The sequence below is a fragment of the Pan paniscus genome, chromosome 3 (genome assembly GCF_029289425.2).
Source record: "Pan paniscus chromosome 3, NHGRI_mPanPan1-v2.0_pri, whole genome shotgun sequence".
Lineage (NCBI taxonomy): Eukaryota > Metazoa > Chordata > Mammalia > Primates > Hominidae > Pan > Pan paniscus.
This window is the reverse complement of record NC_073252.2, coordinates 148,339,542-148,367,118: the sequence shown is the minus strand read 5'-3', so window position 1 is coordinate 148,367,118 and position 27,577 is coordinate 148,339,542. Positions and strand designations below refer to the sequence as shown.

The following is a 27,577-nucleotide window of genomic DNA, read 5'->3' as shown; positions in this document are numbered from 1 at the left end:
CTCTACAAATTTATCACCCAGCTCTTCACCTTTTGTGCTGCTATGAAAAAGATATAAAATATATTCATGTTCCTTGCTATGGTTCCTTAATATCCTTTTGCGGGTTCATTTTGGTTTCTTGCCTTCTTTCAAAAAAAAAATTTAGACTTATGGTATAGTTTAAATTTTAAAAACTGAATTAAAAATGAGCTGGAAGATAAATAAATACCTTCTTTGTTCTTCTCCTTCATTACTACGTTTGGCTTTTGACTCATTAAGATTGATATTTAATGCTAGTTGAATAAGAGATGGCTTTTAAGATGCATCATTTAGAATGCAAATTATTTTTAAGCTGAGGAATATTGAAAATAAAACAACCAAGTAAAGAGTCTGAATTATTTACAGGCCAAGGGCTTAAAGGTGCATCACTCCAGCACAAATATTAAATTATGAAATGGGAATTTCAGTTTGCCATAAATCTGTGTGCCGCAGCAGCTTAAAATAAAATAGTTTTACCCATCTAAAGCAACATCAATTTGCCAGTCAGTGCTTCATGTATCAAAGAGTGTTCTGTGAAAATATCAATATCATTGGTTAATATAAATGAAATTAATTTTTAAAGCTGGGCTAAAGGTTGACATCTGAAAAATTGCATTACTTTGCAGAAGAGAAATTTCTGTCTTCTAGTGAAATTTCAGGTCATAAGGGCAAGTAATTTTCACAATCTTCAATGGGAGCCCGTGAAATATGAACTTCATTGTCACCTAGCCCCAAAGCGATAAGATAAAATGAGCTGATACATCATTTGCTGTGGTTTTATCATCTCCCTCAGTAATTGGAAGAGAAAACATAAGAGTGTGTGTGTTTGTAGGCTCCCCTCTTGCCCCTCCCAACTGCCCCATCGTCCACACCCAGGCTAAAGCCATTTTAGTCCAATCAATACAAAGGTCACATAGCATTTTATTTATATATTTTTAATTTTTCATACTGACTAAAACTGCCAAGTAGAACATTAGAGTAATGAATATGTTTAATTGAATTTGTCACCCATGAAATGCTATGAATACTATACTACATCATAGTACTTGAAACCAGAAGGGAAATATACTGTATAGATGAAAAAAATTAAATAACAACACATGATTAATTTAAGAGGTAATTTTATTTTTTATGTATGACTTTCATTTTTGTTGTTTGTTGAAGTTTGGGGACATTCTAAGTGTTCATGGATATACATTTAGTAAGAAAATTATCAACTTAAATTTTCCACCAGAGACGACTGTGTATCATTGTCATTGTCAAATTCAAAAAAGACCTCTAAATTTTACTTAAAGAATATATCCTTGAATTTTAAAACCAAAAGTCATATGGTTGGTGATGAAGTAAATCCTTGAACCAACTAGGATTCAATATCATTTGAGTAAATTACATGCTATGCTTTGATGTCTACCTTCAGAGAAAACTATAGCAAAATGTTAAAACTATGTTAATAACAGCGATGCAACTTTAAAATACTTGATTAAAATTCTTTAAGCTATTTGTTCAAATTACAATTATTGTAACATAAAACATATTTGCACATATATTTATTGGTGAATTGATATGAAAGTATTTTTCAATGTCTTTATCTTAAAGGTGGTTCAAATAATTAGTTTTTCCGTATTAAAGTGTTAACCTATGACTATGTAATTATGTTCCATTAAAGTGGGATATAGTGAATATTTTCTAGACTTTCTTAGCCATTGTGTTATTGCTTAATGAATGGTATGATTAGTTTACATTTTGTATATTTGGCTAAAAACATTTTTCCTGATGTTAAATGTATCGATAGGGTTTAGAGATGGTTCTGTTGTGAATTTTTAAATATCGTTATTGATATATATTACCTGATTTTATTCTTAACACCAAAATCTTCAGAAATCTGGAATTGTCTGAAAAAATAAAATTACTATAGAATTTGGGAAATATTTGGCATAGGGATATGCTATGCTAGTTTTAAACCTTAGGAATAGTAATTTTTAAAATACCTTTTATTGATGTTACATATGCAGGCTCTCATGTAAATATTTCTTTTTTTTGAGGTAAAACATTTTATCACTTTTTAATATTTACCCTTCAGGAGGAATTTTAAAACATTTAAAATGTATCAAGGATAGTTTTTTTTTTTTTTTAAATAAAACCTCCCTTTCTATTCACTTAAAGGATTGGCTTTAACTATTTTAAATCTACTTTTTAAAAATCCCTAGTATTCAATAAATAAGAGTATATAGTTGGGCAGTGAGTGTTGGTTTCTATTTTTGTTCTTTCATGAGGACAAGAAAACAAAAGAGAGTTTTATTTGGATAAACTTAAAAGCTTTTACAAATGGACTGGTAAAGGGAAAGTAAAAAATGCCTTACTTTTACTAAGAATAAGTGCAACAAAGTGAAGCGATTTTCTTATGTGTTAATAGTATACTATTTGTAGGACAGAAGGAAGAAATATATGCATTATTTGGGAAAAAATAGTATATACTTTTCATAAGGCACAGTTTTCAAATAAAACTTTTAAAAAAGATAGGTTTGATGTTTTACAGTAAATTAATAGAATATTTATGTGTGTATATAATCTATGTATTCAATACTAAATCCTTTCTCTCCTCTGTAACACACTGTCTCAACATTTAATAAACCAGCTTTGAAACAAATTATTTAAAACAATTGAAAGCTTAATTTACTAATAATAATACTAACAATAATAAAACAAGGTGGTAAACATTCAAAGAGAGTAAAGATTTCAAGCAATTCAGGAGTTGAGGTCATAACTGCAGAGCAATGGTAATGATATGGTTTCTATGGCAACTGATTCATTGGAGGGCTAGACCTCTGTCTAAGGTGCTGTCAGTGTATGTAGAGTTTCAGTGAACAGAAAGTCCCAAAGAAGGGTCTGTTTCTACCTAATCCAGTTTTAATTGAACTCTAGAGACTTTGAAGTGAAGCCTCAGACCAGGCCTATACTATTCCAATAAGAAATGAACCCCTTGCTTAGCTAGGCCTCAGCTGCTTTTCAGTACTGACACCTTTTCCTAATGAACACTTAAAGAAATATTATTATATAAATTTCAGCTAGTAATTCCTTAGTTAAGAGATTGCTAGTTTCTGTTTTAAATCTCAAATTTTTTGACCCTAATTGTGGAATTTTATTTAATTTTTAAAAGATTAGGCTAGTTTTTTGGTAAGATTTTAATTTTTGACACCTTTGACAATTTTAAATAATTTTCTCTCATGCTGTTTTTTCTTCTCTAAGTTTTAAAACTTCATTAGACTTTGTCATGTTTAACTTGAAAAGCATATCATTATACATTCAGTATGATACCATTTATATCAGGTTTGAAAACATACAAAGTGATGTGGTATGTTATTTATGGATATATGTGTACTAATAATATAAAAACTTACATATAGATGATAATCCTAAAAACAAGGATAGTGATAGTGATTGGCTGTGACAGAGGAGGAAAATGGGATCAGGAAGCATTATGCATGTGAATTTTAACACTGTCTGTTAAAACACTGTAATGCATTTATCACTTTCTTGTAGATGTATAGAATAATATGGCAAAGTGTTATGATTTTATAAGGTTACTGAGTAGTAGGTACATGGAGCTTATGTCATTTCTTTTTTTTTTTTTTTTTTTTTTTTTTTGAGACAGAGTCTCGCTCTGTCACCCAGGCTGGAGTGCAGTGGCATGATCTAGGCTCACTGCAAGCTCCACCTCCCAGGTTCATGCCATTCACCTGCCTCAGACTCCCAAGTAGCTGGGACTACAGGCGCCTGCAACCACGCCTGGCTAATTTTATTTATTTATTTTTTTATTGAGATGGGGTTTTACCTTGTTAGCTAGGATGGTCCCCATCTCCTGACCTCGTGATCCACCTGCCTTGGCCTCCCAAAGTGTTGGGATTACAGGCGTGAGCCACCGTGCCCCGCCTACTACTGAATATTTTTGACATTGGAATAGAACAGATTTTAAAGGACTATGACACTTGCAGTGTTTCAAGTAGATCTTTGAATAACCATACTGTTTAAGGGAATGGAATATAAATGGTTATTTTGTTTAATCAGAAAACTATTTCAGTACATGAAAAATCTTGTAACAATGCTGTAGTATACTCATTTCTCCTAATAAATGGAGTAGTCTAGAATATGATTAAATCTTTAGTTGTATGATCATGACTCTGCAATGAGTGGATTCACTATTATGGGCAACAGGTCTTATTATATAGCTCTATAGATACAAAAGGTAGAATTTTCAGACCAGTGTGTGATATTCCTAACATATCAAAGAGCTTAAAATATTTTTTGTTCGTTTTCTTTTGATTTTCCTCTTTCCTCTTTAACCCAAGTGCAGGAACATTTTAAGCAGTTAGTTGGGTTCTAGTTTAACAGATATTTAACCCTTTCTTAAAAATGTGGCAATGTGGTATATACAATGGAAGCTCTGTATTTTTGGGTTAGAAAACCTGGGAATAGGCCAGTTTCTGCCACTAACTTGCCAAGGAATTTTGTATCAAATATTTAACATGTCTAGGCCTCATTTTTCTTTTTTTTCTTTTTTTAGAGACAGGATGTTGTATTGTTGCCCAGGCTGGAGTGCAGTGGCGCAATCATAGCTTACTGTGCCATCGAATTCCTGGGCTTGAGTGATGTTCCCATCTCAGCTTCATGAGTAGCTAGGGCTATAGGTGCATGCTACCACGCCCAACTAATTATTTAATTTTTTGTAGAGATGAGGTCTTGCTATGTTGCCTGGCCTCAAGCAGTCCTCCCATCTTGGCCTCCCAAAGCTCAGCAATTACCAGTGTAAGCCACTGGCCCTGGCTCTTGTTTTTCTTATGGATACATTGGACTATAAATGTTGCAGAACATATATTGGGTTCTCTAATATTTGGTAAATCCAGGGTAGCAAACTCAAGTACCAATGGAAACTAGGTGGATAATAGTAAATGAGTGAATGCTCACATCACATTGTGAATAATGATAAATGAAGTGAAAATGGTACCAAAATGGAGAGCGCATGCCAATTGTTACCATGTGGCATACAGATCCAGGTTTGCTGGATACCCTAGTTTTTCTTGAGAAGACAGAAATCCGAATATTTTTGCGAATATCTGTTTTCTCAACTATTTTCAACCATGTGAAATTTTGTTAAAATATCATGCGGATCAAATATGGACTGAAGGTTGCCATACATTGATTCATTTAGTCATTCTGAAAATTGCTACTTTGTGCCAGGTATTTTTCTAGGCATTGGAAGTAGGGTATATTCAAAGCCTTTGCTCCAACAGAACTTAGATTCTAGTATTCTAGTGCTGAAGAGGCAATAGGCTAGCAAGCAAATATTATAGTTTGAGTTAGTGGCCAGGTGTAGTGGCCCATGCCTATAATCCCAGCACTTTGGGAGGCTGAGGCAGGAGGATCACTTGAGCCCAGGAGTTCAAGACCACCCTGGGGAACATAGTGAGACCTCATCTCTACAAAAAAAAATGTTAAAAGTTAGCTAGATGTGGTGGCACGTGCTTGTAGTCCCAGCTACTCAAGAGGCTGAGATGGGAGGATCATGTGAGCCTAGGGGGTTGAGGTTGCAGTGAGCTGTGATCACACCACTTCACTCCAGCCTGGGTGACAGAGTAAGACCCTGTCTTGAAAATTAAATTAATATTTAAAATTTCAGGTAGTGATAAGTATTATGAAGAAAATCTGGTAAGTTTGGGGTGGGATGAGTTGTTCATAGAGTAACTGGGGTTTAGATCCTGTGGCTTCCCTGCAGAGGTGACATAAGAGGAGAAGTCTAAATGTGAGAATGAGTGAACCATGTGGAGATTTGGGAGAACATTCCAGGCAGAGTGGAAAACAAGGACAAAACAAGGCCCTGAGGAAGAATGAGTTGAACTCATCTGACAGTCCCAGATATGAGGCTTTATGCAGTTATAAAGAGCTTAAGAGTTTATTATACATGTCATGGGAAGTCACTGGATACTATTAAATATAGGAATGATGTGATCTGATTTGTATTTTAAAATTTTGAGGTGAAGGGTCCTCTGGTCATAGTAGACTTCAGAGGTAAGAATAAAAGAGAGAACAAATAGATGCCTCTGAAGACCTTGGGGCCATAGACCAACTGGTGGTATCTCTGGTCAAAGTGAGAGAAAGGGATACATGCAATCTCTGAGAGTAATGTTCATATTTTTGTCCTCTCATTTCCTGTTCATTTACCTTTATTTTACATAGGCGTTGATTATATTACTGAATTAGTAGGATTTCTCTCTCATCCATTTCAAAACTGCACGCATGATTATCTTGTCTTTTGAACTTTTTGTTTTGTATTTTCAAGAAACACTCCCCCTTAGAGTTATACCCATTCTATTTCTAGATTCTGTGGTGTCAGAAATAGAATCATTTTTGTAGAAAGACTGAAATACATACTTACTGACTTAAATAAGGTTTGTTACTCTTTTTTTTTTTTTTTTTTTCAAAAAAACTACATTCTGCACTGGAGAATGTAGATTTATTTGCCATTAGGATTTTGAAAATAAAAATGAGTAAAGACAAAACAGATTGAGAAGGATAAATTTTTACTACTCGTTATTTTTCCTCTTTGCTCATCCCATCTTTATTCCTACAATGTAGTATCATAATCAGATGTTTCATTTGTAATTTTTAATAGTGGTTACTTTTGAGATATATATCTTAATTTTTTAAACTTAATTTGCTGTCATAGAATATCAGGTTTTGATAGCAAGTGCATCTCATTTTCTTATGTATTATGTATAGTACAGGTGTAGAGAAATGCTGAGTCTGGTTTTCCCTTAACGCTTTCACAACTAAGCTTTTGAAATGAACTTTTTGAAAAACAAAACTTGAATCAAAGCAACAAAGTGGGTTAGGACTAAAGACAGGATTACTTTGAATTGGCAAAGCATTTTAAGCAACTCTGTCTGTCACTTAGGATGACAAGAATTGTAACAAGTTACTCTGACAACCACCTACCCCATAGGGAGATTATGCTAAGTTCATTTGCAGGTTTGTGTTTAGCTTTAGCTGACAAAATGATACTTAACCTCTTTTTTTTTGGAGTTTCACCATAGACTTTTATTGAGCTTCTTAACCTCTTATATAGTCAGTGTTTGTGCTTTCTGAATGAGTGACTGTTGCCTTAACAGTGACCTTAAAAGTGTCATTTTTTAAAGTTATGAACTTAATATATTTGTATTATAATGTATGTAAAAGCATTACTGGGCAAATTATAATCATGTGAAACTGAATTGTGTATGTGATTTATAAGCATATATGACATTCTTTTGAGGTCTTTTTGTTTTTAAGATTTTATCTGAAGTTTTACTTTTCATAATGTGGTTTAAAAATCAATCAGTAAATGATGCAATATGTATTTCCTCAGAAGCAGTAGATTATATCATTGTTTTTAAACGCCCGAATATATACTTAAATGTTTTATAATTTTACTTTGCTTTTTAATTTAAGCTTCTTTTCTATAAATTACAATTTATTTTCTTCATCTCCAAATTATGTCTGTAACTATTAAATCCTTTTTCTTAAAAATTATTTTTCTTAATAGAGTCTTTTCTATTTTAATTGGGGAAAGAAACAACAACAAACAACAAGTATTGTTACTTACCTGGGATTATTTTTTTCCTCATTAGATCTTGGCGTATACAGAAGGGCTGCATGGAAAATGGCTGTTCACAGAGATACGATCAATCTTTTCTCGTCGTTATCTTTTGCAAAATACAGCCCTGGAGATCTTTATGGCAAACAGAGGTAATGTGTTACAGAAATACATTGTTACAGAGCTAACTTCCATCTCTTTAAGATTTCATTTTTGAACATACCATATTGCTTCAATTTAGATAGTTATTTGTAGCCCACCTTCTGTTCTAGTGACCTCTTTTTTTGTACCAAATGCTTCTTCATGGTTTTTTCCCACCTTGATTATTAATAGAATCGTTTGTAATTCTTTTCTTTTTTTTTGCCATATCACAAATTTATATAAGGCTTTATAAACATAAGGAATACATAACCATTTAATCAGCTTGAAGAGGAGTTTTGATGTCCTGAGCATTGCTTTGATACTTAATTCCTTCTGGAAGGTGGCTGCATTTGGGGAGAGGAGAGGACAATAACGATTCATATGTCTATTTAATCTTTTGTGTGATATATGTGATATATTGCTTTTATAAAGGAACCATGAGAAAATGATACTGAACTGTCCTGTTCGCTCTGTATTTCATCATTCTTGAAAGTTGAACTAAAATTTAATTTGCAGTTTTACGATGGAACTTGGTGAAATCCATTAAGACAAGAAGGGGAGACAAGTTGAACTTGAAGGAAAAGCATCATTTGGTATGGGTGGAGGTGTACAATGGAATATATGTAAAACCTACTGATTTATTGTACATATTCCTTGTATTATATATACATGGGTTGATGGTTTCTTATTTTTAAAGGTACACATAACTGCCTATATTCCACACACACATCTTGTTTTTCCTTTATGAAATTATCTGTCTTTAGGGAATACAAATTTCTTTAGGAAAAGATTTTTCCCTTCCTATTTGATCTCCTCCTGGCACATACCTCTTCTTCTAATGTAAACATTATTCTTCTAGGCAAATAATCAAGAGAATGTTTCACGCTTTATTTCAGTCCGCATCCTTGCTGTCCCAAAGGGGCTTCAATCTTAGAATATTTATTACTTGCTCATCCTCATTCATTTTCTTTCTTTGAAATTTCTTATGCATGCTTGTTTTTATATGTGTGTTTTTCTGTTGCCTTTGCCTCATGGCCTTGACCATCTGCCATAACCTATGATGATTTTTTTCTTCTGTTTATTTTTTCCGCCTGAATTCAGTATAATAGTGGATATGTAAAGGAGGCTTATCTAAAGGATACATACACACACACAGATAAGAATATATATATAATATATTCCTATGTATAATTATTATATATTATATATTCTTATATATAATTAAATATTATATATTCTTATATATAATATATAATATAGTATATATTCTTATACATAATGTATATTCTTATATATTATATATTATATATTCTTATATATATTATATCATATATTATATATTCTTGTATATATTATATTATATATTATATATAATATTATATATTCTTATATATATAATATTATATATTATATATAATATTATATATTCTTATATATAAAATATTATATATTATATATTCTTATATATAATATTATATATTATATATTCTTATATATAACATATTATATATTCTTATATATAACATATTATATATTCTTATATATAATATATATTATATATATTCTTATGTGTGTGTATATATTCTTATGTGTGTGTATATATTATGACATTACTAAATATGTTATAGGTGCTTAGTGAATGATCGATTACTTATTTACCTGAATACCTGAAACATGTTGGCAATGCCAGTGTTTTAAAAACTATAGGAACATTGGTTTTTTTTTTTTTTGGCTTTAAAGATTTTTTTAAGGGTTGGTAGAGAAGAAGGACCATCTTCTAGATGATCGCTTGTAGCTTACATATGATTCTGACATTGAAGTTAAAATTCCATGACTGACCGAATGAATATCTTCTAAACTCTCTCATGATTGTATGATTTTACTTTCATGTTCTTTAAATGGGTAAAAATTTATAGATTACTCTCATAAATTAACATTTATTGTTAAATATGTTTACATATTGACATGTACTTCTTGGTATTCTCATGTATGTGAAATTATTGAAATAGGATGAGAAAGCATTTAAATTTGATATTTAACCGCAGAGGAAAAATGTTCCTTCAGATCACACATTGTTTTGGATTATATGAACATTTGCTCATTTGAACATATGAAAGATAAACATACAGACATTGTAAAAAGACTGTTTTAAAACTTAATGATTGGAAATAAATGTAACCGATTATTTCATAGCTATATTGGTTGTTTTTTAGTGTTAGTTGTTTAACTACATAAACTTAAATTTTTAATATTTGTTTCTGGAAATTCCTAGAAATACCTTTGACTTGCCAAAATTCATTTTTGTAAATTTAAAGTTGCAGCTTCATGTCACATTATCTCAGCTATCATTGTCATTATTATTATCATGTCTCATAATCTCAACTTCATGTCACATCAATGCAACTTCAACTGTTATAACTCCTAATAGTATTTAGGAAAGCACTGTCTATGGTAAAAGAATTTATAAGTGAAATGAATATTACCACTGGCATATTAATACTAAAACTTGATATATACTATATAAAAGGAATATAGTAAGAATTATATTTAATAGATACCTGAATTAAAAGTAAATATTTTATTGGACCAAGGAGTCAGTTTTCCAGAAAGGAAGTTATACTGTGTTCTAATTTTTAAAAATTATGTGTTGTAGTTGCTGTGATGTTCAACTTCCCAGACCCTGCAACAGTAAAGAAAGTGGTTAACTATCTACCTCGTGTTGGCGTTGGAACAAGTTTTGGATTGCCTCAAACCAGGTACTGTTTTATATGAGAAACTTAGGGAAAGTAATGTGTCTTAATAGTTATAATAATTAACCAGTATTAATATTCTTATTAACGTTAATCTGTATTAATGTTCTCACTTATTTTGAAATTTATAACTTTCTGTTTTATGTTTCATAGTAAATAATGATTATTAGTATTTTCTTTTGACTAAACTGCATTATAATGTACTGTTTTAAATTATTAAGTTTTCTTTTGACTAAACTACATTATAATATACTGTTTTCCCTAGCATAGGGTATGGTGTCTAGCAGAGTATATACTTAGCAAATAATCATTAAATAAAAGATTGCCTAACCTTTCCCCAAGAAAAGTGTATATTGTAAGATTTACTTTTTATCTCTTTTATGGAAAGTTTAAATACTAACCTTTTAGGAAAGATATTTATAGTATATATATCGATATAATTACTATTCTTTTCAAAGATACATATATATAATATATATCATAATGATATATGTGTGTATAAATATACACACGCACGATATATATCATAATGGTACACACACGTATAAACAGAAATACCACATGATCCTGCAATCCCACTACTGGGTATATATCTAAATGAAATGAAAACAGTATGTCAAAGAGATATCTGCACTCCTGTTTTCATTGCAGCATTACTCCCAATAGCCAAGATACAGAAATCAACATAAGTGTACATCAGCTGATGAATAAAGAAATTTTGGTTGTATATATATGCAATGGAATGCTACTCAGTCTTTAAAAATAAGGAAATCTTGTTATCTACAATAACATGGATGAACTGGAGGACATTCTGTTAAGTGAAATAAGAAAGACGCAGAAAGGCAAATACTATATGATCTAAATATGTGAAATCTAAAAAAGTTAGACTTATAGAAGTAGAGAGTAGAATTGTGGTTACCAAGGGTAGAGGTTAGGGGTGGGGTGACTGGGGAGATGTTGGTCAAAGGATACAAAATTTTAGTTAGGAGGAATAGTTGAAGAGATCTATCTTACAGCATAGTGACTATAGTTAGTAACAGCATATTGTTTTCTTAAAAATTGTGGAGACTAGATTACAAAAAATGATGAATATATGAGGTAATGGATATATTAATTTGCTCAAATTAGCTATTTCGTGATGTATAAAAAATGATAATTTTTATTGGTTGCTAATAGTCTGAAATATGAATATATCAAAATTGAGTAATTCCCTCATTGCTGAAGATTTGCTTTATTTCCATGTTTTCATTATTATAAAAAATGCTGTGGTAAAATTATTTATGTATTTTTTATTTCAAGTTTTATGACCAATGTCTTACTTATAAAATAATATAATAAAAAATATTATGCTACCTTGAAGTACTATTTGCCTAAACTATATAATTTAAAGGAAGAAAAAACCAAATTGCATAAAAAAGCAATACTCATTTATGTGCTACCTAGAGGAAACCCACCCTTTTTTTTCTTTTGCAGTAGGTATTTTTTTCCAGCTTTATTGAGTTGTAATTCACAAATATAAATTACATATATTTAAGGTCTACCTCATGATGATTTGATACATATATACATTGTTAAATGATTACTGCATTCAAGTTAATTAACATATCCATCCCTCACAGTTACCTTTGTGTGTGTGTCTGTGGTGAGAATACTTAAGATCTACTCTCTTAGCAATTTAAATATGCAATTTAATATTATGAACTATAATCTTCATATTAAACATTAGATTCCCAGAACTTACTCATCTTACAATGAAAAGTTTGTACACTTTGACCACATCTCCTCATTTCCCCCACTCCTCTGCCTCTGGCAACCAAGAAGCCCCATTTAAATATAAATACGTTTATACATTAAAAGTAAATGGACAGAAAAAGGTACCATGCAAACACTACCTTAATAAAAACAGCCAGCTAGTCATATCATTACTATATTAGTTTTCTAGGGCTGTCAGAACAAAGTACCACAAATTGGGTGGCTTAAACAACAGAAGTGTGTTGTCTCACAGTTTTGGAGGCAAGAAGTTCAAAATCAAGTTTTCATCAGTGTTGGTTCCTTCTGAGGGCTATGAGGGAAGGATCTGTTCCAGGCCGGTCTCCTTGGTTTTTAGATGCCTCTCTTCTCCCTATGTCTCTTCACATTGTTTTCCCCCTATGTATGTCTCTGTGTCCAGGTTTCCCTCTTTTTCAAAGACACCAGCCATATTGGACTTGGGCCCACCCTGATGACTTCATTTTAACTTGAAAATATTCTCTCTGCAAATTGTTACATTCTGAGGTACTGGGAGGTAGCTCTTCAATATATAACTTTTAAGGAGTCATAATTCAACCCATAACAATTATCAAATTACCAGACAAAGCATTATATTATCAGAGGAAAAAGTGACATATCATAATGATAAAAGAGCCAGTTCATCAAGGTGATGATCTTAAATTTACATATATCTAAAAATAGAGCTTCAAAATTCATAAGACAAAAGTGGATAGAAGTGGAATGAAATATAGACAACCTCTCCCTGTTATGTCAGTAATTTAGAGAACAGGTAGACAAAAAATCAGTAAGCGTACTGAAGACTGGAACATTATTAACCACCTTGATCTGTGTCACATGTATAAAACATTTTAGTCAATTGCACAAAATACATTCATTTTAAATACACATAGAACATTTATCACGTTGACCATATTCAGCCCTAAAACAAGTCTCAAAATGTTTAGAAAGATTGAGATCTTGGATCTCTGGTTAATTACAAACCAGAAATCAGTTACAGAAAGGTTTTTGGAAAATCTCTTGAGATTTGGAAATTAATGCACTTCTACATAAAACATGGGCCAAAGATGAAATTAGAAGAGATATTAGAAATATTCTACTAATTGAAAATAACAGTACAACCTATAGAAATGTTTAACATGAGGATAAAGAAGTGCCTAATGTAGAATTATAGCATTAAATGATTTTATTTAAGAAGGGAGAGGGTAAGGGGGAGGGGAGGAGGAGAGGATCATTGCCTAAAATCAGTGATCTTAGCTTCAATCTGAAGAATGTGGAAAAAAAGAGAAGCACATGTAGTCAAAGTAAGCTGAAGAAAAAAAATAATAAAAATAAATGATAGAGAAAAAAATCAGTGTAATGAAAAGCTGTCTCTTGACAAGATTAATAAATGTATTAATAGTAAATATCTAGCAAAGACACAGAAAGAGAAGACACAAATTAAAAATATTAAGAATAAGGGAGGGAACATCACTACAGATATTAAAAGAAAAATAAAGAAATATTATGAACAAATTTATGCTACTAAATTAGACAACTTAGATGAAATAGATTTCTTGAAAGGCACAAGCTATCAAATATCACTAATGAAGAAATGGTTAATCTTAATAGTTCTACAAAGGAAATTGAATTGTATTAAAAGACCTTACCTCAGAGAAAACTTGTAGTTCAGATGAATTCTATCAAATGTTTAATGAAGAAATAATACCATTTCTACACAAACTCTTGCAAAAAATAGAAAAGGAGGTTAAATTGCCAAAAACATTATCTGAGACCAGCATTACCTGAACACCAAATGCATACAAAGGCCTTTCAAGAAATAGGAACTGCAGACATCCTGGTTGGAAAGGAAGAAATAAAATAGTCTTTTTAGCGTGCCTTCTTGAATGTTTATGTGGAAAGTCCCAGGGAATCTATGAGGAAAAAAACAACAACAACAACTATTAGTACTAATAAATGAGTTTAGCTGTTCATAGCATACTGGGTCAGTATATAAAACTCAATTTTATCCCTGTATGCTAGCAATGAACAATCAGAAATTGAAATTAAAACTAGTGTTTAAATACTATCAAAAAATAAATACATATAGATAAATGTGAAAATGTATTTATAAGACCTACTCACTGAAAGCTATAAAACTGTTTTGGAGAATTAAAACTTAAAAATGGAGAATTGTACTATGCTACGCTCATGGATTGGAAGACTCAATATTATTAAGATGTCAGTTTTCTCCAGAATTGATCTGAGGTCCAAAGCAGCTCTATCCAAAATCTGAGCAGGCTTTTTCTTTCTTTCTTTCTTTTTTAAAGAAATTGGCAAGATGGCCAGGCATGGTGGCTCACACCTATAATCTCAGCACTTTGGAAAGTCCATGTGGGAGAATCACTTGAGCCTAGGAGTTCAAGACCAGCCTGGGCAACATAGGGAGACCCCATCTCTATTTTTTTAACTTAAAAAAAGGAAAAAAAGAGAAATAGACAAGCTGATTCTAAAATTTAAGTGAAATTGTAAATATCCAGAATAGTTTAAACAATTTTGAGAAAAAAAACAAAAGACTTAATATAAAATTACATTCATTAGGATAGCTTGTTATTTAAGGGTAGACTCATATAAACCAATGGACTGTAACAGAGTCCAGAAATAGACTCAAACATATATGATCAATTTGATTTTTGACAAAGATGTCAAGGTATGCCCAGGGGGGAAAATGATCTTTTTAACAAATGATGATGAACGATTGGTTATCCATATCCAAAAAGAAAAAGAACCTCACCCCTTAATTTTACATATAAATTAACTCAAAATGTAACAGAAAAAAATGTAGTGTAGACAAACGTAAGCGCTAAAAGTAGAACTTCTTGAAAGAACACATAGGAGAAAAATCTTTGTGACCTTGAATTAGGTAAATATTTCTTTAAATCTTTAATTGATTTCATTAAAATAAAAAACATTTGCTTTGAAATGCCAACTCTTAAGAAAATGAAAATATACGCCAGACTGGATTAAAGTATTTGTTCAACTTATGTGTGATAAAGGACTTACATCCAGGATATGTAGGAAACATACTATATAACAAGATAAGCTTGCTACAAAAAAAAAATATGTAAGTTTTGAACAGATACTTCAACAAAGAATAGATATAGATACCGAATAAACACATGAAAAGATGCCAAACATCATTAGTCATCTGAGAAATGCCGATTAAAACAACAGTGTGATCCCATGACATACCTATTCGAATAACTTTTTAAAAATCTAACAATACCAAGAGCAGTATACAAGGCAACTGGAACCTCACATGTTGTTGATGGGGAAGTAAAGTGGTACGACTTCTTAGTAAACAATTTGGCACTTTCATATAGAATTAACCATACACTTTCCCATACATCCTAGGAGTCTCACTCTAGGTCTCCTACCCTAGAGGAATGAAAATATATGTTCATGCAATGACTGCTTCATGAATATTTATAGCAGCCATATTCATCACAAAAATTGGAAATAACCAAGATGGTTATCAACTGGTAAATGGACAAACTGTGATAAATCCATACAATGGAATCTATATAGTACTTAGTAATAAAAAGGAGTGAAGCACTAATACATGCAACAACACAGATGAATTTGGAAATATTATCCTAGGTGTACAAAGCCAAAACAAAAGGCTGCATGTTGTATGATTCCATTTATATGACATTCTGGAAAAAGCATAACTGTTAGGGACAGAAAACAGAGCAATGATTGCTAGGAGCTATGGGAAAAGAGGAAGAATTGCATACAAGGGAGAATAAAAGGAACTTTTGGGGATCATGGAAATATTCCATGTCATAATTGTTCTTACATAAGCCTCTATGTTTAGAAAACTCATTATATTGTACACCTAAAAATAATGAATTTTTCTCTATGTAAATTATTCTTCAACAAACTTGATTTTCAAAAACAACAACAAAGAATGTGTAAAGTTAATGAGGATGTATAGGTTAGGAACTTAATGTATATCATACTAATTCCACTCTTAGGCATTTATCAAGAGTAATGAAAACATACATATTCACGTTTACTTTTAAGCAAATATTAATAGCAGTTTTATTCCAGTCTCAAATTGTAAACATTTCTGATGTCCATCAACTGTGAGTGGTTAAACAGATTGCAGTACCTGTATACACTGGAATAAATGAAATACCACTCAGAAATAAAAGGGAAATGGCTACTGGTACATGCAACAACATGGATGAATTTGAAAAGTGTTATGCTAAATGAAAGAAATTAAACATTATGGGCTCCATACATCATAGCCATAGGCCATGGTTTTATTTATATGAAATTACTGAAAAAGCAAAACTACACAATGACAGAAAGTAGATTATTGGTTACCAGGGGCCAAGAGTTGGGGCAAGGGAATTAGCTGCAGAGGGTTATGAGGGACCTTTTAGAGTGTATCTTGGTTGTGGTGGTGGTTACAGAAACATATATATATATTCAAATCTCATCAAATTGTACACTTAAGTTTGACAAATATTATACATTTAATATAATGTATTAAATTATATCTCTTCCTCAAGAAACCACAAATAGTGCTTCCATGTGATCCAGAGTTCCCACTACTGGGCATCTATCCACACGAAAGGATATCAGTACATTGAAGAGACATCTGCACCCCCATGTTTATTGCAGGACTGTTCACACTAGCAAAGATATGGAATCAGTGGTGTTCAGCAACAGATAAATGGATAAGGAAAAGGTGCCATATATACACAATGGAATACTATTCAGCCATAAAGAAACATGGAATCTTGTCATTGGTGGCAGCATGGATGGAACTGCAGGACATTATATTAAGTGAAATAAGCCAGGCACAGAAAGTTAAACACTGCATGTTCTCACTCATATGTGGAAGCTACCAAAAGGTTAATCTTCATATGAGTAAAAAGTAGAACAGTGGATACTCGAGGATCAAAAGGGTAGTGGGGAGGGAGAGATAGGGAGAGATTTGTTAAAGTATACAAAATAAGAGCTGGACTGAGGAATAAATTCTAAAGTTCTGTATAACACTGTAGGATGACTAGAGTTAGCAGTAATACAGTTTCAAATAGCTAGGAGGAGGATTTTGACTGTTGCTAACACAAGTAAATGATAAATGTTTTAGATAATGGGTGTCCTAATTACCTGATCTGATCACTATGTCTTATGTATATCGCATCACTGTGTACACCATAAATATGTACAATTATTACATCTATGTAAAACTGTTTAAATAAATATAAAAAATTAATTATATTCCAATCACAATTATTGAAAGATAAGCTTTCTAAGCATATTTAAAAATATCTAAGCCAAAAGTGCTTATTACATCTGTACATGTGATGCTTTTTTAAAAAAGTGTTTATTACAATCATTTTAGTATGTGCTATAGCATTATTTAATATACATATGATAAATCTGAAACTTTTCATCGTTTTGATAAAAATGATTGGATTTTGCTCTATTACATCATACAATTTTTTTATTTAATATAAATATTAAATATATAGATTAAGGATTTTGTAACTATATTTAATTAAAACCTGTATGTGTAGCCTCTGGTAAATCAGAATTCACATATTAGTTTTGTATTTGAATGTATGGACTTAATAACAAGTATTTATATAGTTGAAAGTAACCTAATAAGTCTCTGAGAGAAATGTTAAAATGGCAAAATATCTCTCATGGTATAGGGTATTGGGAGAGTGTAGGTGTATGCATCTTTCTCCTGTATGCTGAGACTACATTGAAGTAGCATAATTACCAGTTATTTCCTTTCATAGTAGGTATTGATTCATCATCAATACAATTTAGTTAACTAATTTAAGAACTGGAAAGAGCGAACACTGGGATTTTTCTATTGATTGAAACATATTCGTGGTGGAAACGTACAGTTTACTTTTAGCATACCTAATTTGGTATTGAATTGAGCTACTTTTGATCAGTGTTTATTTTTAAATTTTAAGTATCCTATTACAAATGCAATTGCGATAGAATGCACAAACATCAGCTAGGATGTTAGTAGTAGCTACAGCCAGCCTGTGGCTGGATGGCTGTCAAAGGAATCTCTCATGTGCTCCTTAGCAGTAGGCCTCAGTTCCTTACCGAGTCAGTTTTTCCATCTGCTACTGGAGTGTTACATGGCATGGGAGCTGGCTTCCTGCAGAGCAAGTGATCCAAGAGAGAATGAAGCAGAAGCCCCAATTTTTTAAAATTACTTTCTCTTGATAGTTATACACCATCATTTCTGCTACATTGTATTCATTTACAAGTGGGTCACTAAATACAGCCCAAAGTCCAGGGGAGGGGAATTAAGCTCCACCTCTCGAGGATGTATTTCAAAACTACCACAGGTCACAACTTTTATGTAAATGGGGCAAATAAAGTGGTCCTTCTGGATTATAAGCTATGTTGCCTTACAATACCGGTAATGCTTTTGATTGGATAATTTTTATAATTTAATGAGGATTTCAGAGTTCAGGAAGAAGCAGCCCGGAGGAGCATAGTGGATTTCCTTATATTAGTTAAGAAGTCTTTTTCTACAAATTATCTCTTTATTTTAGAAAAGTTTTGTTTATCACACCTAGTATATGTTTTCATACCTGGGAATGTTTTGTAATGTTCTCCCACAGTTAAAGCTAGATGTCCGTTTTTTTTTAAAGGCAGGGTCTTGCTATGTCACCCAGGCTGGAGTGCTGGAGTGCAGTGGTACAATCATGGCAGCTCAATCTGCTGGGCTCAAGCGATTCACTCACCTCAGCTTCCCAGTAGCTGGGACTGTAGGCACATGATACCACACCTGGCTAATTTTTTTTTTTTTTTTTTTTAAGAGATGCTGTCTTGCTGCATTGTCCAGGCTGATCTCAAAGTCCTGGGCTAAAGTGATCCTGCCACCTCAACCTCCTAAAGTGCTGGGATTATAGGCATGAGCCACCGTGCCCAGCCTATAAGTCTTAATTTGTTAATCAGTTTCTTAAATAGATTTTCACTTACAATGTGTCAAGCACTCAGCCGTGTACAAGATAGAAACCATTTTACCCATACATTTTTAAAACAAATATGTAAACTAAATAGCTGTGATAAGTGACAAGAAGGATATAATTAGAGTGTTGTAGTAGTGATTAGTAGAGTAGAGATGGATTGCTTTGGATAAGATAACCAGGAATATCTTCCTATGTGACTTTTAAGTTTTGATTTGAAGAAATATAACCAGCTATTCTTTGAACGAAGGCACAGTATATGCAAAGGTCCTGAAGCAAGGCAGGGAGCTTCTAGTGTTCTAAGAAATGTTGGAAAGCAAGTATCACTGGAACTTAGTGATATTAGGAAGAGGGTGTTATTTATATAAGACCAGAGCCTATTGAAGACATCTGGATGATATATGATGTTGATAATGTAGCTGAAGAGAGACATTCTTGTTTAGAGATTTTTAAGAAATATAATTTATAAGACTCAGAGATTTGGGGGGTGATGACAAAGGGAGATATTCAATATGTTTAGTCAATACTCAAGTCTCAGCTTGAGCTGCTCAGTGGCATTTACTGGGATTAGGAATAATGGACGAACAGTATTTGTATAAACATCCTTCCATCCCCATGGCTGGGGTTGTGTGGAGGAGGTGGAGGGACAGAAAATGAGTTTAATTTTAGGTCCTTGAAATTAGAACCCCTGAGAGACATCCAGATTGAAATGTTGAATGGGAAGCTAGATATAAGGAGGTATGTTGAGAGCTCAAAAGAAAGGCCTAGTAATTGAGAATGACTACCAAGTAGATGAAATTTGAAGCTGTGAGAGGGAATGAGTTCATCTGGGGAGAGATTGTAAAATGCCAAGCGGAACTAGGGCTACATCCGGAAAACCTCAACATGTAAAGGTTAGGTAAGGGAAACAGGACATCCCTGCCCTCCCAAAAACAACAACACTAAGAGCAAAAACAGGAGTGGCTCAAAAGACAGGAAATCCAGGAAAATATGATGCCAAGTGTATTAGTCTGTTCTGGTACCTCTATAAAGAAATACCTGAAACTGGGTAATTTATAAAGAAAGGGGGTTTCGTTGGCTCATGTTTCCTCAGGCTATAAGGAAGCATGGCTGGAGAGGCTTCAGGAAACTTACAATCATGGTAGAAGGTGAAGGGGAAGCAGACATATCTTATATGGCAGGAGCACGAGGAATAAGCGGGGAGGGGGGGTGTCACACACGCTTCAACAACCAGATCTTGTGAAAACTCACTCACTGTCATGAGAACAGCAAGGGGGAAATTTACCCCATGATATAATCACCTCCCACCAGGCCCCACCTCCAACACTGGGGGTTACAATTTGATATGGTTTTTCTCTGTGTTCCCACCCAAATCTCATCTCAAATTATAATCCCCACATGTCAACAGAGGACCTGATTGGATCATGGAGGCAGTTTCCCCCATGTTGTTCTCATGATAGTGAGTGAGTTCTCATGAGATCTGATGGTTTAATTTTTTCTTGGTTCTCCCACCCCCACTGCTGCCTTGTGAAGAAGGTGCTTCCTTCTTTGCCTTCCACCATGATTGTAGTTTCCTGAGGCCTCTCCAGCCATGTGGAACTATAAGTCAATTAAACTTCTTTTCTTAGTAAATTACCCAGTCTTAGGCAGTTCTTTATAGCAGTGTGAGAGTGGACTAATACACAATTTGACATGATATTTGGGTGGGGACACAAATCCAAACCATATCACCAAGGGATGGTAGTTTTTAAACATGAAAATATCTGATGAGAAATCAGTAAGACATAGACTGAAAACTGTCCATCACATTTAGCAACAGCAGCTTTTGACCTCCAGAGGATTGAATGTTGTGAATTTGCCCACACAATATCAAGAAGCTTTACTTGGCAAGCAGGACCCTGAATTTTGTTGGCATTTATGAGCTACTCCTTTTGGTTTAGTTGTGAGAACACTACAAGTCAGGGCCATTAAGACCAAATGTTCTGACTTGTCAGCCAGTAGGACGTGAGAGGGTAGAGACTATTGTGCTAAATCCTGACTCACCACTGATGGCAATCAGCAAGAGAATTAGTCCTGTTACCAGTTTTCTACCTGCGGTGGTTCTTGATCTGGAATATTCTTTCTGACACCCAGGAGCTCTTACAGTACAAGCATATACACACAGATACCAGTTTTAAGCCGTAACAAAAATATATTGAGTCAGCCCAAAGATGTCACCAACAATAGTTTTCATTTTAGTTTTTCTGTTTCACTGCAAGTTTTGCCTAACCCTATCACTTGTTTTCAGGCATTTCCTTTTTTCTATAGGAGCACTAACCAAGGAGTTTAATACATGCATATCAGGGGTTATAACAGCTACCAGGAGATATGTTATTTTGCATTAGAAGCTTAGAGAGGTACAGAGAAGGGAGTGAGCTTAGGCTGTGTGGCTAGAGTGGTGGTGGTGTAGGGGGCTTCATTTTTTTTGATTCCATGCTCCTTGGTCTGCACCACTTCCTCCTCTGTATACCTCCCAGAACCTAGAGAGTGCCTGGGTTTGGGGGCATCTTTCTTTTTGTCCTCACACATTCTGCCATGTCTCTGCCATGTAGCTATTAGTGCTTTGGTTACTTCTGTGGCCAGCAACTCTTCCTCCCATGGGACTGAGAAGCATACTAATTTGGATGCTTATATCCAACAGAGGTATAACATATCAAAATTTATGAGATGCATCTGAAGTAGTATTAAGTGAAAATTTACAGCTTTAAACACCCATATCTGAAATAAACTCCTCAAATCAATAACCTATGCTTCTACTGTTAGACAGTAGAGGAGAGCAAACTAAATGCAAAGCAAGTAGAAAAAAATGAGTAATGAAGATTATAACAAAAATCAATGAAACATAAAGCAAAAACACTGAAGAAGATCAATGAAACAAAAGTTGATTCTTTGCAAAGATCAGTAAAATTGACAGACTTTAACCTAACCATGAAAGATGACACAAATTACTTAAATTAGAAGTGAAAGTAGAGACATGACTATTGAGCATATAGAATCCTTTTTCTTTTTTCCTGTTTCTTTTTCTTTTTTTTTTTTTTTTGTAGAGACAGGATCTGGCTCTGTTGCCCTGGCTGGAGTGCACTCAGCACAGTTATAGCTCACTGCAGCCTCAAACTCCTGGGCTCAAGCCACCCTCCCATCTCAGCCTCCTGAGTAGCTGAGACTACAGGCACATGCCACCATGTCTGGCTAATATTTTGATTTTTTTTTTTTTTTATAGAGATAGGGTCTTCCTATGTTGCTCAGGCTGGCCTCGAACTTGGGCTCAAGTGATCCTCCCGCCTCAGCTTTCTAAAGTGCTGGGATTACAGGTGTGAACCACCAAGCCCAGCCTGAGCCTACAGAAATTAAAAGGAGTAGAAAGGAATATCATGAACAACTTCATACCAACAAATTAGATACTTAAATGATACGGACAAATTCTTAGAAAAACAGAATTGCCAAAACTGGCTCAAAAAGAAATTGGAAATCTGAATAGACCTATAACACATAAATAAAATGAGTTATTAATTTAAAAATCTTTCCATAAAGAAAAGCCCAGACCCAGTTGTCTTTACTGGCTAATGCAATAAAATATTTAAACTAGAAATGATATAAATCTTTCACATACTCATCCAGAAGATAGGAGGGAGGAAACACTTGCAACTCATTCTATAAGGTCAGTCACCTCAATACCACTGCCAGACAAAGACATTACAGGAAAACTAACAAGAAAAATGCTATAGGCCAATTTCCGTCCGGAACACAGACACATTTTTTTAAAACAAAATTTAGGAAACAAATTCAGCAGTATAGAAAAAGGATTTACAAAATGTTCATGTGGGTTTTATCACTGGAATGCCAGTTAATTTAAATATGAAAATCAATTTATGTCATGCACCAGTATTTATAAAGGAGAAAAAGCTTACTATCATTTCAGAAAAAAGCATTTGACAAAATTCAACACACATTCACAATTAAAAACTCTCAAGTAACTTTCAACTAAAGAAATTTCCACAAAGTGACAAAAATCATCTACCAAAAAACTCCCAATACGTACATCATACTTAATGTTGAAAGACTGAATACTTTCCCCCTAAGTTTAGGAGGGTAAAAATGGCCTCCCATTTTTACCACTTCTATTCAGCATTACACTGGAGATGTTAGCTTGTGCAATAAGGAAGAAAGAGAGGAAGAAAGGGAGAAATTAAAGATATCTGCACTGGGGATGAAGAAAGAAAGTAGCCCTCTTTACAGATCACAGAAGTGTAAGATTTGTACAATGAAAAGTATAAAACATTTTTAATAGAAATTAAAAATAGACCTTAATAAACGGAGACATTCCATGTTCATGGATCAGAAGATTCAATATAATTAATAGGGTAGTTTTCCCTAGATCTGTAAATTCTGTATAATCGCTATCAATTCCTGATAGACGTTTTTGGAGAAATTGGGAAGTTGAAATGCAATGGACCTAGAATAGCTGAAACAATTTTGAAATATAAGAACAAAATTGGAAGAGGTACCTTGATTTCAAAACTTATTGTAGAGCCACAGTTATCAAGATACTGAGGGAATTCACCCTTCCTCATTTTCATTGTACTCAGTCTTCAATTGTGGTAATTGTACAAAGATCGGCATATAAATTAAAGGAAGATAATTGACAATACAGAAATAAATCCTTATGTTTGCGGTCAATTGTTTTGCAGCAAAGGTGCCAACACAATTCAGTGAGGAAAAGATAGGCTTTAAACAATTGGTGGACAAAATTGGATGTTTACATACAAGAAAATTTTGATGCTTACCACATACCAGTCAAAAAAATTAACTCAAAATATATATTATAGGCCTATATGTGAGAAGTAAAACTATAAAATGTCGGGAAGAAAACATAGGAGAAAAACTTTCTGATGTTGGGAAAGGCAAACAGTTCTCAGATGTGACACTAAAAGCATAATCCGCAGAAGAAAAAATTGAGAAATTGGACTCAACCAACATGTAAAACTTTTGTGCTTCAAAATTGACCACTAAGTAAATGAAGAGATAAGCCACAGACTGATACAACATTTGTATATCATGTGTCTGATAAAGCACTTTTTATTAGTCTGCATTCTCCAGAGAAACAAAACCAATAGGATATGTATGGATATGTAAGAGGAGATTTATTATGGGAATTGACTCATATGACCATGGAGGCTGAGAAATCCCACAATACACCATCTACAGCTGGAGACCCAGGAAAGCCAGTGGTGTAATTCAATCCTAATTTGAAGGCCAGGGGAGCCCATGACTGAGCCCAAGGCTTGAAGGCCTAAGGAGAGAGGGATGGGGTAAGAAGTAAAGGACAGAGAACCAAGAGCTCCTGCTATCCAAGAGGAGGAGAATATAGATTCCCAGCTTGAGCAGAAGAGGGAATTCACCCTTTCTCCTTCTCATTGTATTCAGTCCTCAATCGACTGGATGATGCTCACCACACTGGAGAGAGCAGTCTGCATTACTAAGCCCACTGGTTCAAGTACTAATCTCTCTGGAAATGCCATCACAGATATACCCAGAAATCATGTTTTACCAGCTCTCTAAGGTCACTTAATCCAGTCAAGCTGACACATAAAATTAACTATCACAGAGTTGTATTCAGAATGTATATAGAATTCTAACAACTCAGTGATAAAATGCAAACAGCTCAGTAAATGAGTAAAAGATTTGATTAGTCATTTCACCGAAGAAGATATACAAATGACCAATCAGCACATGAAAAGATGCTCAACAACATACATTAAAACTGCTATTTTACACTAACTAGAATGGTCATAATCAAAATACACACAAGAGCAAGTATTGGCAAGGATGTGGAGATGAATGTATACATTATTGATTGGAACATATAGTGGTATAGCCACCTTGGAAAACAATTTGGCGGTTTCTCAAAAAATTAAAGATAAACTCAACATACAACCTAGCAATTCCACTCTTAGGAATCTACCCAAAAGAAATCAAAACATATTTTCATATAAAGATATATACATGAATGTTTATGGTAACATTATTTATAATAGCAAAAACTGTTAAATGTCCATCAACTAGATAAACAAAATGTGCTGTATTCTATATACAGTGGGATACTAGTCAGCAATAAAAAGGAATGAACTGTGGATACATGCTACCATATTGATAAACCTCAAAGACATTATGTTTAGTGAAAGAAACCTGACACAAAAGACTACATACTAATGTATGATTCCATTGATCTGAAATGTCTAGAAAAGGTGGGTTTACTAGAGACACAGAGTAGATTGCTAGTTGCCTGTAGGTGGGGATAGGAATGAAGATTATCTGTAAATAGGTACAAGGCAAATTTTTGTGGTGGTGAAAATGTTCTACACTTGATTTTAGCCAAAAGGCCGAGAAGAGTTGAAGAAAATGTTCTAAAGTGAATTGTGATAATTGCACAACTTTTGAAATATTTTTTAAAAATTACTGAATTGTACAAATTGAATAAATTTTATGGCATGAAAATTATACTTCAGTGAACCTTTTACAAAATAATTACCTTGTTTTTTGTGGTAGGAAGAACTGTGACAGCATACTTCTCTGAAATTCTAGGCTTTGAATGTAATAACTAATTCTGCCATCTGTTTCTCACTACTCTTTGTATTGATCAGTTCTATTCACTGATGTTTACATTTCATTAGGAGGCCACAGGAAAATTTGTCTTCTATTAAGCTATATTAAAAAAATTTCTCTTTACCCCATGAACAGACGCCTAAATAGTTTAGACTCTCCCTTCTCTTTGATACGAAGTGTATGCAAATATATTTAAATTTATAATGTAAAAATGTGTTCATTTAAGATAACTATTACAATTAATAAAGACATGTGAATAGAATTTTATATGCACTTCCCAGCTGCTATAATTTCTTCTTTTTATATCAGTAAAGCAGTGAATTATTAATTATACTGTTATTAATCAACTTTTATTGAACCTGTACATTATAATGGCACTGTAATGACAGCTTACCTGAATGAATAGAACATGTATAATACCTCTGTGGCTAGTCTAAATCATTTGTTTAACCATGAATTGTAGATTGAAACCTCTCTAGTATTCATTAATCTAACATGAATAGAACTTTTCAGAATTATAGATATTATTATGAATGAATAAGCACAGATAATTCATGATTTATTATTGTGATATAATTAATCATATCACATTGAATTCTTTTTCTTGCAGACGTATTTCATTAGCTAGTCCACGTCAGCTTTTTAAGGCTTCTAATATGACCCAGCGATGGCAACACAGAGAGATATCTAATTTTGAGTACTTGATGTTTCTCAACACGATAGCAGGTAACCTAATTCCATGTATTGATTTATTTTAGACAATAAATTATAATTTCAATTGTTAGATTATTTTAAGTAGTGGTATAACTAGCTTGTTTTATTGCTGTTATTGCTACTAGAATACTACAAAGGATATACAAAGAGAATAAGGTATGTTGCTTACTCTCATAGAAGTCATTTTAAGTACAAATGTGAATGTTTACATGATTCTAGAGCAAGGGGATATAGATTCAGTAAAAAACTCAAAGTACTGTGGTGATTAAAAGGACAGGGAGAGAGGGAAATTATATTCACCCATTTGGTGGGAGTAAGGAGAAAATAAGGTTTCAATGGTTGTATAAGTATGGATACTATTTGACTAGCAGAGCAGGTGGTTGGAATGTTAGATGTCATTCCATGTAAGACTGAAAGCATAAGCAAACATACAAAGATGGGAAAATATAAAGTATACCTAGAGAGCAAGAATGGTATAGTTTGTATATCTATGTATATACTGTATATTTTTGTGTGCATGAAGTATATATTCATAAAGATATAATGGGAAAAAATAAGAATGTTAGAAATGTGAAGAACGATTTTCTTGTCAGTTTGAAGAGTTAGCAGTCAGTTCATTGGGAAACTTTTGAAAGTTTTTGAGCACCTAAGTGATATTAGAGCTATATCAAAAATTAACTTGGAGGCTGTGTATGTAAGATAAATTTGGGTGGCTAGAGACTAGGCAGAAAGTAAAGTTAGGAAGTAATTTAGTGTGTGTGTGGTGTGTGTGTGTGTGTGTGTGTGTGTGTGTGTGTAGTAATGAGGGCTTCCATTAGGTATCAGTGGGAATTAAAAAAGAAGGAACAAATTCTATAAGAATTCACAAGGCACCAACCATTTGATATGCAGCTGACTGAATGTAGGTGGTAAATGAGAAG

At 33.2% G+C, this 27,577-nt stretch overlaps 1 protein-coding gene across 5 annotated transcripts in view; it reads left to right on the top strand.

Annotated features, from left to right (window-relative positions):
- The window catches only part of LRBA (LPS responsive beige-like anchor protein), a 799,485-nt gene that overhangs the window by 567,093 nt on the left and 204,815 nt on the right, over window positions 1-27,577 (top strand). For all 5 annotated transcript variants that reach the window (XM_055111907.2, XM_063603583.1, XM_034959239.3 and 2 more), the window contains exons 41-43: window positions 7,680-7,797; window positions 10,440-10,542; window positions 26,554-26,669. In XM_055111907.2, the coding sequence (XP_054967882.2) occupies window positions 7,680-7,797; window positions 10,440-10,542; window positions 26,554-26,669 (337 nt within the window). The remainder of the gene's footprint in view (window positions 1-7,679; window positions 7,798-10,439; window positions 10,543-26,553; window positions 26,670-27,577) is intronic.